This window comes from Lampetra planeri, chromosome 36, assembly GCF_965212315.1.
Source record: "Lampetra planeri chromosome 36, kcLamPlan1.2.h2, whole genome shotgun sequence".
NCBI lineage: Eukaryota > Metazoa > Chordata > Hyperoartia > Petromyzontiformes > Petromyzontidae > Lampetra > Lampetra planeri.
Genome location: NC_136142.1, coordinates 10,019,708 through 10,035,255, shown reverse-complemented (window position 1 = coordinate 10,035,255; position 15,548 = coordinate 10,019,708). Strand labels below are relative to the sequence as shown.

The 15,548-nt window shown below is 55.0% G+C and overlaps 1 protein-coding gene across 1 annotated transcript; it reads right to left on the bottom strand.

The window, feature by feature from the left end:
- Nucleotides 1-687: 687 nt before the first annotated feature.
- On the bottom strand, nucleotides 688-14,065 carry LOC144730791 (chymotrypsin-like elastase family member 2A). Its single transcript, XM_078611543.1, has 9 exons — nucleotides 14,035-14,065; nucleotides 13,783-13,872; nucleotides 9,949-10,043; nucleotides 7,165-7,262; nucleotides 6,496-6,621; nucleotides 5,780-5,916; nucleotides 5,317-5,462; nucleotides 2,638-2,790; nucleotides 688-853 (listed from the first exon to the last, which is right to left on the bottom strand). Exons 2-9 carry the CDS (start codon nucleotides 13,820-13,822, stop codon nucleotides 797-799), a joined length of 852 nt encoding a protein of 283 aa, XP_078467669.1. The 5' UTR covers nucleotides 13,823-13,872; nucleotides 14,035-14,065; the 3' UTR covers nucleotides 688-796.
- Nucleotides 14,066-15,548: the final 1,483 nt, after the last annotated feature.

Sequence of the window (15,548 nt, the reverse complement as noted above, 5' to 3'; positions counted from 1 at the left end):
CGGGCGCTCGGGGAGTTGGTAACCAGTGAAGACGGAAGACGGAGGAGGAAGAGATAGGGCCCTGAGACCCCTAGCCCCGCTGTCCTTGTAAGGGCCGGGACCCTGTGTGGCTCAGAGGCGGGACCTCGGAACCCGCGGCCGGACGTCCTTGTGAGGGCCGGGCTGCGGGGCCCAATGGTCGTGATCCATACCCCGGCTGGGGTGGGTCTGTGAGTTCCCCTGGAAGCTACGGGGCTGGAGAGCCTGTGTGTGTGTAGCCAGGTGGAACGTGTAGCGTGAGCTGTAATTGACCACACGTGTTATTGTGGCTACGAAAAGTGTTAATAAAGTGTGCTACCCGTCAAGTGGTCTCCCGCCGTAATTTACAATATTACATATGTGCTATGAGGAAGGGCCATTGCTCAAAAAGTTGTCGAAATATATTTGTTTCCATTTAAGGCCACAAGTGTTCGTGACGAAAAAAAATGTCATCCTGTGATTGTGCACTACTCTCTAGGCAGCATCACCAGATGATTCGTTTTAAACTCGGTTCCCAATGTAGCCCTGTGTTTTATTGTGAGCACGCCACCCGGTTCCTCGCTGTGAACGACTGCCCTCTCGTTATCACCACTGCGTGATCTATGCCCATACAAAACCCATAATGATCATTTACAATCATCCACGCGTAATATTAACACTGGCACGGAATAACATGACATAGCAGACGAGGCTTTATTTGACTTTAATCCAAAGGGGAGTAGTAGGAGAGCTGAAAGGTTGATTCGTGAGTGTGTGTGTGGTATGCACAAGGTTTCACTCAGTGGTAAATGATTGTCTTCGAGTCCAGCGCGTGGGTGCCGTACGTGCGCATAACCTGTACAAGATGTGGGAAGGCAGTAATTAATTGCAGACTCTTAATCCATTACCGCTCTGAGACATTGCTGTTATGTTTCTGGCAAGGCTGAGCCAGAGCCCCAGGCATGGGCGGAGTTTGGGGGGGGGGGCACGGGGGAGGGCAACACCCCCCCCCCCAAACTGGACACCTGTATTAATTTATTTTAAGCATTTTACAATTAAGATTACAAATAAATTATATGCACCCGCCATTCCTAATGTGTGGGACAAAGTGTATAAACATGTGTAAACTCTAATGTATTAAACACTAGCTTTACTACCCGGCTTCGCCCGAGACTTGAATTTTTGTCTTGGATTAATACACGGCCTACGCGGAGGGTTGGGGGGGGGATGCGTGACGTCAGCGGGTGACGTCACAGATGTGACGTCACCGCTCACTTGCCGTGCAAAATATATCCATTATTGCCCCCCCCCCCCCCCCAAAAAAATCTAAAAGTCTATTTTTATACTTTTCGCATTGTGTACAGTCTGGAAGCTACCCACATGCCAAATTTCAAGTTTGTTGCATGTCGTGACGTATGCTAAACATTTCGAACACATTCACAAATTTCCCTTTTTTATATATATAGATGTATCAGTTGCATGTGTAGTGGCATAGCGCTGGCTGCTGGCGAAAAAGGATAACTGCGGTGTATGGCAGTACCCACGTCAGCAGGCCACGATAGACACGAGAGGGGACATCAAGGGGAAAGGTCACAGAGGGGGGCCCATCTGTAAGCTTCGGGAACCCGCTAGTAGGTTCCAGAGAGGGGGCGTGGCCTGGGCGGAGCGAGGCCACGCTGAGATTGTAAGAGGGGCCCCTGTGGGGGACCTCGTGGCTCTTGCTGGAAGTGGGATCCCCGTCGTGCTGTTCAAGATCGTCGTCGTTTCCATCTCGTCATCGCCATCGTCGCTGTGGTCTTCACTCGATATTGCGCTGCTAGATGGTTGTTGGCTGTCTCGGTTCAGCGCCGTCAGTGTTAAGACGGTTAGTGGTTTGTATAGGCTAGCAACAGTAATAGTGTGTACCCGCGTCGGGTGTGTATTATTCCGATGGTGCTCGTTAAATAAAAGTGCCTCCAACACATTTAATATACATAGAGGACCGCAGAGCTTGGATGGGGCAAGTTGGTGGCGGCTCACCATCTGGCTGCTGCCTTCCAAATCTGCCAAATTAGAAAACGCCCTGCAAACGTCTCGATTAGAATTCACACAGCAGCAGCAATCATCGCCCCCTACGGGCAGAGTTAATGCCCCAGGCCACTCTTGTATGCGAGATTCATCGTGGTCACTTTAGTTCTCACCTGGGTAAACTACATACAGTAATCATGAAACGTGCAAAAATGCCTGCTTGTCTCCATGCGTGTGTGGCTCCTCGCACCTCTGGGTCGTTCTCTCTCTCGCGCTTCGGAGCGAGCGATTGTGCGGCAATCGACGTCTTACAAAGCTGACATTTAAATTATTCCCATCATCCAGCGTGGCACACCCCAATGCGCGAGCCATCTTACACGACCTTGGACTTGCGACACGATAACGACTCCAATAACTTGCCTCCGGCACACTTGTGCCCACAATTTCACTCCCCGCATTTTGCTTTTGACTCACGATCCATTTTCTCCCACTACGTGAACAATCACACTACAACCGGAGTTACGACAAACCTTAAGAGTGACTGCTGTGGTGGGATAGGGGAATGGGTGGGGGCGTGAGGGGGGGGGGGATGCCCAGGCACAGGCCCTCCTAGTACTCTCCCGTTGCACTCACGTCGGCGATCCAGTCGTTGAACGCCGACACTCGGGTGAACACGGTGGGCTTGCTGATGTAGTTGCAGCCAAAGCCCGACACGAAGCTGGTGATGCCGTGCACCTCCCACTGGCCCTCAGCGTTCATGCAGTTCAGAGGCCCCCCAGAGTCGCCCTGCTCGAGGGTTCAGGGGAACGGGGTCGCGACGGAGTCGGTGATTATCCGGCCGGGTGGCTCGGCCGCAGTGCGAGCGGCTCGCTCGTTGGAAGGTCGCGAGTTCAACTCCGGTCTGGCAGTCGATTTGGTTAATCAGCAAAACCGAAACGTTGAAATGACCAAGCAAAAATGTGGCAAATTTGCCCACACACGTGCGAAAGAACATAACTTTTGTTCACACGTGGGTGACGCTAGTTGTGGTGCCACAGTGGCTAGATATTAACGACCTCGCTTGGTATACAGGAGGTCGTGGGTTTGATCCCGACCCTGATGCCTGTATATTTGGAATTTGCATGTTCTCCCCGTGGTAGCGTGGATTTTCCTACACATCCTCCGGTTTTTTCCCTCCACATTTAAAAACATGCATTTGGAGTACAGGGGGTGCCCGATAAACGTTGTCTCGATATGCGTTGTTTCGCACTCACATCGCCGACTTTTTGAGGAACACAACGTCAAATTCCCCCGTATATAAAAGTCGCTTTTGACTCAGTTCAGCCAAGCCGAGTCGAAGACATTGCTCGTGGGTGCGTAGCGCGGTTAGCGCACTGCGCTATGAGCCCGGCGACCCGACTTGGATTCCCGCTCAAGGCCAACACCAGTGACGAATATCGTTTTCGATTATAATTTTCAACTCGGCTCAGCTGGACTCTGCTCTGGGGGTGTATAGAGGTAATGTAAAACTCAAGCATGTTCCACCATCTTATCAGTCCCATCGTATTCTCTCGCGTGCGTAGCTACAAGTGCTCATTGTCATCGGCGCGTACTTTGTCTTGAAATATTGTCGCAACCCTTCAACCCAACACATCCACTCCTCAAGGTAAGATCATAAAAATGATAGGTTGAGGTAAAATCTTTTTAAAATGCTGTTTAAGATTCCGTGCTTTTTTATACTAAAATGGTTTTCTGTTTGAGTCACCGTTTAAAAATGTCACAAATACGTTTTCTATTAAAAAAGAAAACTTTTAAAGTGTACTGCTTCGAAATGCTCATGAAAATGGTTTTCAATGAAGTGTTCGTTAAGTATTAATGCTGTTTAAAGGCTTTTGAACTAAAAATTGGTTATATGTGTACATTGTGTTGTACAGTATAGCACAAGTACAGTACATGTACTGTACTATTTTGTTTGCTAGGTATGAAACAACATTTCCCTAAGTCACGGTCCCTATTCTGACCTTATTCCATTCTTTTGGGAGAAATTGCCCCACTTTGCGTCGCAGAGGCAATGTTTACGCACTTACGGACCCTATCCCCCACCATTAACATGTATTCCTATGGGGGGAAATTCCCCGTTATACATTGTTTCGTTATAAGTCGCAACCTTCTGGTCCCTAGCCCTGACATATATATCGGAGATCCCCCTCTGTTTTGGCTGCTATAAGTGTCCACATGATAAGCCACTTCGTTGAGCTATCATGTGATAGGCAGGTCGCTTCTAAAAAAAGCTAAATAGGTCAGTGGGGCCTTACCTGGTACAATTACAAATGAGTTTAAGAACTAAAATAGTTGAGTTTAGTAATCCCCTGCGAAAGCGTCAGTAACAATATTTGACGCTGATAAACCAAATCGATTGGGGCAGGTTTAGCCTACGACGTGACAGCTTCATTTGATTGGCTCTGTCATTGGGTGCTAGAAACGGTTATACAGTAGTCACAACAATTGGCATCCTGTCTACGCGACGATCTGACCAAAAAAAAAAATTATGAATGGGTCTGAACGTTTGTCATTGTGCACTGTTATCCAGTCTATCGTGGACAACAACAACAACAATATCGTTGACAAATCCGATCTCCAACATCTCCCGCTGGTCAAACGGTTCCGGCTCTTCGGACCGGTGACCCCTTCCAGTGAAACCACGCTGGCGTATTCGCCTGCATGAGGTTTGTGCACTGGCAGCAGCGGCAGCGTCTCCATCGATGTTGTTTTGCGGGGTTCCGTCGTGAACCGCGTCGATCGCTCGGCGGGAGGGGACGCAGCGTGCTAACGATGCAGACCCTTCGGGAGACGAGAAGGCGCGGTGTATACGGTGTATAACATCGGCGGTGGCATCATCATCGCATTGGGCCGCAGAAGCCTACGTACGGCCTGTTCTCCTGTAACACCGCGCAGTTTTCATGACGCGAAATGAATGTGAATGTATTAGGGAACACATTATTTTGATCACGCGGTGTGCGAATTGGATGTAACGCGATTGAGTGAACGGAAGGAATAAGCGGTTGTGAGGCTGCCTCGGCGTAGCATCACACAGGACGGGATGCTGCTGGATGCTTACAGATGCTACCCACGCGTACGCATCTCACGTGTTATCGCGGACTGTGCTTTACCTCTATATTTTGTATATTATTATTTTTAATTCCATAACGTGGTGTTCTTCTGGAACACAACTCCCACAGCATTGCAGGAGACCAGAATCCATATGACAGCACGTCTATTGTGTGGGGAGGGCGGGAGGGGTGCTGATTGTCTTTGCGCCGTGCGTCTCCGTACGTTGCAGCCAGAGTCGTAGCCATCCCCGCCGGCGCAGACCATCGTTTCGCGGATGTTGAACCACCACCACTCGGGCTTGCTGCAGGTCTCGTAGTCCACCACGGGCAGGTTCGCCTGCTGCAGCGCGTCCGGGAGGTCCCCCCCGGCTACGGCGGACGCAGCAAAAGGGAGACAGAGAGAGAGGAGCGGGGAGAAGGGTGGACACAGGTGAGATGATGATGAGGATGGTGGTAGTGTGGCAGAGATAGGGAGACAGAGATAGGTAATGTGAAAGTGTAGTTGTGTTGGGGAAGTCAGCGGGTAAGTGAATGGTTAAGTGAGTGATTTGGTGGGTGAGTGAGTGGTTGGGAGATTGTGTAAGTGGGTTGGTGGCTGTTTTGATTGGGTGAACGATTTGGTGAGTGATCTGTCGGGTGAGTGATTATGTGGGTAAGCGGTTGGGTGAGCGAGCGTGTCTCCTCACTGACGACACGGCCCCAGCCCGTGATGTAGCAGGGGTAGTCGTGGGGCAGCAGCAGCCCAGCAGGGGGCAGGCAGGACGGCTGGATTTTGTCGCTCGGGGTCACAGGCTGCGCCAGGCGAATCAGCGCGATGTCATTGCTGGCCACGAGATCATGAACAAAGGTCACAGACAAAGGTTACGGCCAGAAGTCACTGTCAAAGGTCAGAATGTCGGTTTGTGTTAATGTGTGCGCACACGAGTAGGTGACGAGTTCTCATGACTGGTAGGGTTTGTTGTTTTATTTTGTTCATGCCTCGGTTTATGAGATCCCGGATAGCTGCGTCAATGTACGGAGTCAAATTGGTGACTCTCCACGTGTTTAGTGAATGAGCCAACATGTTGCTGTGTGAGTGAGTAAGCAAGTGATTGAGATTATAAGTGAATGTGTGTATAAGTGCGTGTTTATTATTTGTGAGCGACTAGGTGAGTAGTTAGGTGGGTGTTTCATAGAGTGGTTACATGAGTGGGTGAGTGAGCGAGTGATCATTATGAATGAGTGGGTGAGTGTGTGAGTGAGCGTGCAAGCGTATGAGTGAGCGTGTGGGCATGTGAGTGAGTGAGTGAGTGGGAGTGAGTGAGTGAGCGTGCGAGTGAGTGAGTGAGTGAGCGAGCGAGTGAGTGAGCGAGTGACTGAGCGTGTGAGTGAGTGTGCAAACGGGCGAGCCAGGCCGACTCACCCTCCGGCCACGTTGTTTCCGTTCCAACCGCTGTGGACGAGGATCGTGGACACGTCAGAGAAGAGAGATCCTTCGTCCTGCACGCTCAGCAGGTGCTTGCCCAGCCCGACGCGGTACGTGCGCGAGCTGTCACATCGGAGTCATACAGATACACACATCGGAGTCACACAGATACACACATCGGAGTCACACAGATACACACATCGGAGTCACACAGATACACACGAAGATAAATATATCTCTCCCCCAATAGCCATAACAGACTGTAGGGGCAAGTGTTGTCAGCGAGCACCAATGAAGGCCGGCACAGCACACGAGGGGGTGATTGGCGAGCACCACGCCCTTTGTCTCCCCAGCGGCGATGATTACACACCGCACCGGGTACGCATTTGAGGCTCAGTCGACCGAGGGGAGGCTCAGGACCGGTTCAGATAATCGTCACTGGTGTTGGCCGTGAGCGGGAATTGAACACAGGTCGCCGGGTTCATAGCGCAACGTAGCGCTAACCGCTACACTACCGCTCCCCACAGACACGCACACACACGAAGAGAGTCGTACACGGAGTCACGCGAGAGATACACACAGCAGAAAGAGACGTACACAGACACACTCGGAGGGATGTTGATGCTGGTGATGATGACGAGGTGGTGATGATGAAGTCGAACTCACGAGATGCAGTGGGCCGCCGTGAGCACCCACTGGGGGTCGATCAGGGTCCCGCCGCACGTGTGGTACCAGGACCCGCTAGACAGGTACTGCAGGGAGATCTACAGCAGCCACAACAGCCACAACCACCACATCAACCATAGCAACCACAACAACCACATCAACCACCACAACTATAATCTCATCAAAGTGTAATAAGTGGCTCCGACACGGTAAGAACTTTACGTTGTTTACTCTTTGGTTCTTTCGGTAAAGTCACGTAGGTATTTTATACCTACGTATGGATCCCTGCAGTCACGAAAACTTCAAATCTAGATTTTACATTGTTTATTAGCTTCGTTGTCTCTCTCTCTCACTACGGATGTTACGCCGCCCAGGCGGCTTCGCCGCCCCGTGCCACGTGGCGCTCACCCGCTCACTAACACGCCGCTGGCTGACGACGCGCTAGGGAGCGGTTGAGCGGCTGGAGGTCGAGCCGCCACGTGGCCGATGGAGATGGCGGGCCAGCAGCGACGGGGAGCTCCTCTTGATCTGCAACAACGACCCCGCACCGTGCTCCGGCCCCCGCTTATATTCGCTCCCCGGCGGCTAAGCCCCGCCTCTGGCCACGCCCCTCCTGGAACTTTCGGGAACGGTCCGGAGGCTTCCCGGGTGGATCCCCCCCCCCCACCACATTTGCTCCAGATATAAACCAAAACTGCATAACAAGTAACGCCCCATATAATACAGGAGATGGCGCTCTCATTACAAAAGTAAACCAACAAAACACAACCACAACCACATCAACCACCACAACAACCACCACCACAACAACCACATCAACCACATCAACCACATCAAACACCACAACAACCACCACAACCACATCAACCACCACAACCACATCAACCACCACAACAACCACATTCACATCAACCACAACATCCATATTCACATCACTCACTACCACATAAACCACAACAACCACATCAACCACAACAACCACAGCAACCACTTTCACATCACTCACGACCACATCAACCACAACCACTTTCACATCACTACCACAACTAGCACAACAACCACAACAACCACGTTCACATAAACCACAACCACACCAACAAAAGCACAGGCACATCAACAACAACGGTGGCCACAAAGCAACATGTACTACACACAAACACACATCCACTTGGACATATAAAACTCCACATGCACATGTACAGGGCGTGCTGGATGAAGACCACTCACTTGGACACAAAGACAAAGACCCCCCGTATAGCCTTTAACAGACTGGAACGGTACACGAGGGGGTGGGTGCATGGTCAGCACCACGCCCGGTCGCCTTTGTCTCCCCCAGTGGCGATGCTTACCGTAGCAGGTACACATTTGAGGCTGAGTCGACTTAGGGGAGGCCCAGGATCGGTGTTGGTGGCCGTGAGCGGGAGTCAAACTCTGTTTGCCGGGTTCGTAGCGCAGCGCGCCAACTGCTACACCACCGCTCCCCACATGTAAACACTAACAAACACACCCATCAACACGTTGTACTATGTCTAGTGACATCGAGGATGTCACTGTATGGTGCTGGCCTGGGAGAGCCGTGGCGTGCGATGCACCGTCATTGCGTACACCCCGTAGGTGAGTGTAGTACCAGCCCTAGCGGGGCTTGGTGAGCGCTGGCAAAGCACGGATACCACGCATGGCGTGCAGTGCGGGCTCCCACGAGGGGGAGCGTGAGAGTGTCAACCCAGAGACAGGGTTGCCCCGGGCCATGGCACTCTGGTTGACCCGGTAGGCACGTGATCCGAAGTGTCCACAAGAGGGCCCCAGGTGGGGGGGCTAGGGGGTGATCACGTGTCCGGGGAGAGCTCTCGAGAGGGATGGAGAGGGAGCTAGAACGCTCGAGAAGGCGGGCGGGGCCAAGGGCGAGCGGCCCCGACCCGGGAGGGTACAGGGTGGGTCCCTGAGAGGCACCGGGGTCGCTTCGTTCTACAAGCTGGAAGCTCTACGCCTACGTCCTACGTCTGAAGAGGCACCAACACGTGGCTGGGGACCCGAGTGAGGGTCCGACCCATCATAGCCGTAACTCCCGTGTATATTGTAGCTGGGTGGTCACCACCCCAGGCTGTGTCTGGTAAAGGGGCAGTTACCCCTTTGTATATACGTGTTGCGAATAAATGTGTTGCCTCTGAAGAATAACGTCTGCGACTCAGTTGGACTCACTACATATGTATGTATAGTGACAGGGTGGCATCTGTTGACCATGGGCGCTAACTACAGTTATGGGTGCGCTATACAACGGCCAATAATAAGGGGGTGTAACTGGGCAAAGGGTCAAGGCGGGGATCACTCGGGAAGTTCCTGGAACCAGCAGGAGAGTTCCAGACGTGGGGCGTGGCCAGCGGCGGGGCATGGCCATGCTGGGGGATAGAAAGGGAGAGGCAACGGGGGGTTCGGGGCTGTCGTGGGGGTTCGGGTCCTGGCTTCCGTCACTGTCTTCGCTGACATCTCTTAATCGTCGTTGCCGCTGCACAGCTGATCCGCTGTATGGTCCTCATCGTTGTCGTCGCTATATCGTCAGACAGCTATATAGTTGTACGTCGCCGATGTGGATGTATGGGTGGATCAGCTATACGTAGCCCAGTGTGTATGTTACTCAGTGACCCTGTCCGTAAAATATCGAGAAATAAACAAGGAACCTTCTGTAAGTTGTGTCTCGGAAGTCGCCTCATTACATATTTAACTCACGGTGAATACGTCACCACATGTAAACATGCATGGCTCATGGAGCCAGGCCGAGGCACGCACCTGCCAGGGCCAGCTGTTGGGTCTCGCGTCCACCCCATTGACCACGCGGCTCTCGATGGGAGGATAACTGGGCACTCCGCAGCCCCGGGCGGTCGCTGTGCAGAGACACGAGGACGCCAGGGAGACACGGGGGAGACGTGAGGGGGGCAGAGGGAAGACAAGGGGAGACACAGGTGCAATGTAGGGGAGATGTGAGGACACACGGGGAGAGACATGGAAACATGAGGAGACAAGGGGAGAGACTGGTGGACCATGGGGAGACACGGGGAGACACGAGGAGACACGGGGAGACAGGGGGAGACACGGGGAGACAGGGGGAGACACGGGGAGACAGGGGGAGACACGGGGAGACACGGAGAGACACGGGGAGACAGGGGGAGACACGGAGAGACAAGGAGAGACACGGGGAGACAGGGGAAGACACGGGGGAGACACGGGGAGACACGAGGAGACACGGGGAGACAGGGGGAGACAGGGGAGACACGGGGAGACACGGGGAGAGACACGGGGAGACACGGGGAGACAGGGGAGACAGAGAGACACGGGAGACACGGGGGAGACACGGGGGAGACAGTGGGAGACACGGAGAGACAGCGGGAGACACGGGGAGACAGGGGGAGACACGGGGAGACACGGGGAGAGACACGGGGAGACAGGGGGAGACAGGGGGAGACACGGGGGAGACACGGGGAGACAGGGAGAGACACGGGAAGACAAGGGGAGACACGAGGAGACAGGGGGAGACACGGGGAGACAGGGGGAGACACGGGGAGACACGGGGAGAGACAGGGGAGACACGGAGAGACACGGGGGAGACACGGGGAGACAGGGGGAGACACGGAGAGACAGGGGGAGACAGGGGGAGACACGGAGAGACACGGGGAGAGACACGGGGAGACAGGGGGAGACACGGGGAGACAGGGGGAGACATGGGGAGACACGGGGAGACAGGGGGAGACACGAGGAGACAGGGGGAGACACGGGGAGACACGGGGAGAGACACGCGGAGACACGGGGAGACAGGAGAGACACGGGGAGAGACACGGGGGAGACAGGGGGAGACAGGGGGAGACACGGGGGAGACACGGGGAAACACGGGGAGACACGGGCAGACAGGGAGAGACACGGGAAGACAAGGGGAGACACGAGGAGACAGGGGGAGACACGGGGAGACAGGGGGAGACACGGGGAGACACGGGGAGACACGGGGAGAGACAGGGGGAGACAGGGGGAGACACGGGGAGACAGGGGGAAACACGGGGAGACACGGGCAGACAGGGAGAGACACGGGAAGACAAGGGGAGACACGAGGAGACAGGGGGAGACACGGGGAGACAGGGGGAGACACGGGGAGACACGGAGAGACACGGGGGAGACACGGGGAGACAGGGGGAGACACGGAGAGACAGGGGGAGACAGGGGGAGACACGGGGAGAGACACGGGGAGACAGGGGGAGACACGGGGAGACAGGGGGAGACATGGGGAGACACGGGGAGACAGGGGGAGACACGAGGAGACAGGGGGAGACACGGGGAGACAGGGGGAGACACGGGGAGACACGGGGAGAGACAGGGGAGACACGGAGAGACACGGGGGAGACACGGGGAGACAGGGGGAGACACGGAGAGACAGGGGGAGACAGGGGGAGACACGGGGAGACACGGGGAGAGACACGGGGAGACAGGGGGAGACACGGGGAGACAGGGGGAGACATGGGGAGACACGGGGAGACAGGGGGAGACACGAGGAGACAGGGGGAGACACGGGGAGACACGGGGAGAGACACGCGGAGACACGGGGAGACAGGAGAGACACGGGGAGAGACACGGGGGAGACAGGGGGAGACAGGGGGAGACACGGGGGAGACACGGGGAGACAGGGGGAAACACGGGGAGACACGGGCAGACAGGGAGAGACACGGGAAGACAAGGGGAGACACGAGGAGACAGGGGGAGACACGGGGAGACAGGGGGAGACACGGGGAGACACGGGGAGAGACAGAGGGAGACAGGGGGAGACACGGGGAGACAGGGGGAAACACGGGGAGACACGGGCAGACAGGGAGAGACACGGGAAGACAAGGGGAGACACGAAGAGACAGGGGGAGACACGGGGAGACAGGGGGAGACACGGGGAGACACGGGGAGAGACAGGGGAGACACGGAGAGACACGGGGAGACAGGGGGAGACACGGAGAGACAGGGGGAGACAGGGGGAGACACGGGGAGACACGGGGAGAGACACGGGGAGACAGGGGGAGACACGGGGAGACAGGGGGAGACATGGGGAGACACGGGGAGACAGGGGGAGACACGAGGAGACAGGGGGAGACACGGGGAGACACGGGGAGAGACACGCGGAGACACGGGGAGACAGGGGAGACACGGAGAGACACGGAGAGACAGGGGGAAACACGGGGAGACAGGGGAGACACGGGGAGACAGGGGGAGACACGGGGAGACACGGGGGAGACACGGGGAGACAGGGGGAGACACGGGGAGACGGTGGGAGACACGAGGGAGACAGGGGAGACAGGGGGAGACACGGGGAGACAGGAGGAGACACGGGGAGACACGGGGGAGACAGGGGGAGACACGGGGAGACAGGGGGAGACACGGGGAGACAGGGGGAGACACGGGGAGACACGGGGAGACGGGCGAGATAGGGGGGAGACACGGGGAGACAGGCGGAGACAGGGGGAGACACGAGGAGACACGGGGGAGACATGGGGAGACACGGGGAGACACGGGGGAGACAGGGGGAGACACTGGGAGACAGGGGGAAGACACGGGGAGACAGGGGGAGACAGGGGGAGACACGAGGAGACACGGGGGAGACAGGGAAAGACACGGGGAGGCACGGGGGAGACAGGGGGAGACACGGCGGAGACACGGCGAGACAGGGGGAGACAGGGGGAGACAGGGAGAGACACGGGGAGACAGGGGGAGACACTGGGAGGGACAGGGAGACACGGGGAGACACCCTGTGAGACTGAGAGTTATGGAGGAATCATGGTAAAGGGTTGCTTGCTATTGATTATATATAATTATAACACGCCTTGCTATGATGATGATTGTGGTGGTGATGATGATACTACTGTCACTGATGATATTGTTAATGCTGCTGATAATCACGGTGATAATATTCCCGTTTCAGATGACGATGGCCCAAAATGTTTGTGATTATAATTATGACTCAATGATTCTAGATTTGAAGTTTTCGTGACTGCAAGAATCCATACTCTTTGGTTCTTTCGGTAAAGTCACGTAGATGAAAAATAAAAATAAATAAAAAGATGAAAATAACTCAATTAAATCACGACCTTTCGGAGGCAACACAAGCTTCCGTCATCAGGTGGAATAGCCACCAGTAATTTTGCTGTGGCTGTTCCACCTGATGACGGGAGCTTGTGTTGCCTCCGAAACGTGATTTAATTTAGTTATTTTCATTTTTTTTCATCTACGTGACTTTACCGAAAGAACCAAAGAGTTTGACTCAATGATGGCGGAGAATGAGCTTCCACAGGGGGTAATGATGATGGAGTTGTCCAGACATCCCAATATAGGACTACAGAACTTGGGCAATCGTTGATAGCACCGGTTTTGTCTGTGGTCTCCTGCACATCCTGATGAAATTATCACGTGGGTTAACAAAAATTAGACGTGTTAAAAATGATAACGTCGTGATTTTGTTTTATTTTTTTTATCTTTTTTTTTACCTACGTAACTTTACCGAAAGAACCAAGAGTATGGATCCTTGCAGTCACGAAAACTTCAAATCTAGAATGATAACTCATTATTATTGATGATGATGACGATGATGATGACACCCACCCTGCACGAGGAGGAACACGGAGGCGATCAGGGCGAGCATCTTGTCCGAGTCTCGTCCCAAGTCGGTGAGTTCCTCCCCCTTTATAGACCCTGCGAGTAAGAGGGTGGAGGAGAGAAGAGGTGGGGGTGACTCAACACCAGCCATCACCACCCCCCACCTCTCACCACCCCCACCCCTCGCCACCCCCACCCCTCACCACCGCTCACCCCTCACCACCCTCACGACCTCCAGCGATAAAGTGCTTAACTCACTTTTTCACGAACGTGATGGTGCCGATGGTGGTCTTGACGGTGGTGATGACGGTGGTGATGATGACGGTGTTGATGATGACGGTGTTGATGGCAATGATGGCGATGTTCAACGTCTCGTACGACTCCAGCTGCTGCGTTTCCCTGGAACTTGGGTCAACGTCAGGAGCTACAAACACGGATGGGAAGATAAGCCTCTGGCACACAACAGTTATTGCCCTGTAAAGGATGCAGTGTTGAGTTAGCGCTTGCAATGTGACCAATGTTGGCGCATCGCTCAACTTTCACTGGGTAAATCGCTCGCCGTCAGCTCTCAACGCATCGACAGACACACGTGCTCCACGAGTCGTATTATCTCACGACCTTGATAAGCATCGTAATTATTACCGCAGAGTCATCAAGTACGGGCGCCACAGGAGGCTCCCAGCGTTGGGATGTGTTGGCCAACACCGCTTGTACGTTGCGCGTGAGGAAGCGGGCGAACGCGGAGACAGCCGAAGCAGAACAGGGGGAGATAATACAAACCGCACACTCAGGGCCGTATTATCCAAGAGGCACAGTAGGGCTTTACTTTTGTAATAAACGACTCTGTCAGGCTCTCTTGGTCTCCGTTGTCGTTTATTTAGGTTCTTCGTATCGCACCCCACGGGTCCTCGGCCGGACCCGCGCCGCCTCCGCCGCGCGCCCCGCGCACGCTCCGTGTGGGCCGCACTCGCTGATGGCCGCTCCGCTCTCTCCGTGTGCCCCGCACACTCCGCTAGTCACTCACTAGCCACGTGTGCCCCGCACACTCTGTCTACCCCACGCACACTGCTGGCCAACGGTGTGCGTATGTCTCCAACCACGTGGCAGATGGCGCCGCTCCTCCCGCACTGCCCAGCGTGGCTTCCCCTATTCTCGCTCCGTTCCAACTCCCCGATCTCTTCCGGCTCTCTCCCTATATCCTTCCCATCACGTGACCCTGACTCCTCCTTCCCGTACTGCCCCCGTCTCCGCCCCTCGTTCACCTCGTCTCCCATTGGAGCCGTGGTGAGCAGTGGCTCCTCCCACACGCTCCGTGTGATTGGCGCAGGGGCCAGTAACCACCCCGTTTATGCTCGCATTACATGACCCCCCCCCCTGATGAAAAAGCCAGCCGTCCCCGGCTGCAGCAGAACAATAATAATGCGAGCAACAACATGACAATCAGGAAACACGACATAACGGAGATTAGAACAACAACAATTAGCGAAAGGGGAGGGACTTAGAACGAGTACAAGTCGCCGGCCCGTCCTGCACGGGGGACGGCCCCCGCACAGACCGTGATCTTGACAGGGTTTTAGGAGCGGCGGGACTGGAACCGCCCGCCGCTGGTGGAGGCCTGTCAATCCCAGCGTCTCGTTCCCCAGAGAGGCCCATCGTCGGGGCCTCCTGCAACCGCACCCACGGCGGGGTTGGAGGGGCAGCGGGGCCAAGTGTCCCCGTCACCGTGGTAGGCCCACCCGGTGCAGGAATCCCTGTGTCCGGCAGGATCACAG

Excerpts from the sequence above, each read along its gene's own strand:
- LOC144730791 (XM_078611543.1), bottom strand. The coding sequence starts at position 13,822 with ATGCTCGCCCTGATCGCCTCCGTGTTCCTCCTCGTGCAGG. Across the intron at positions 5,917-6,495 it reads GGAAACAACGTGGCCGGAGG|CAATGACATCGCGCTGATTC; the intron begins GTGAGTCGGCCT and ends TCTCGTGGCCAG. Across the intron at positions 5,463-5,779 it reads GGGCTGGGGCCGTGTCGTCA|CCGGGGGGGACCTCCCGGAC; the intron begins GTGAGGAGACAC and ends CGTCCGCCGTAG.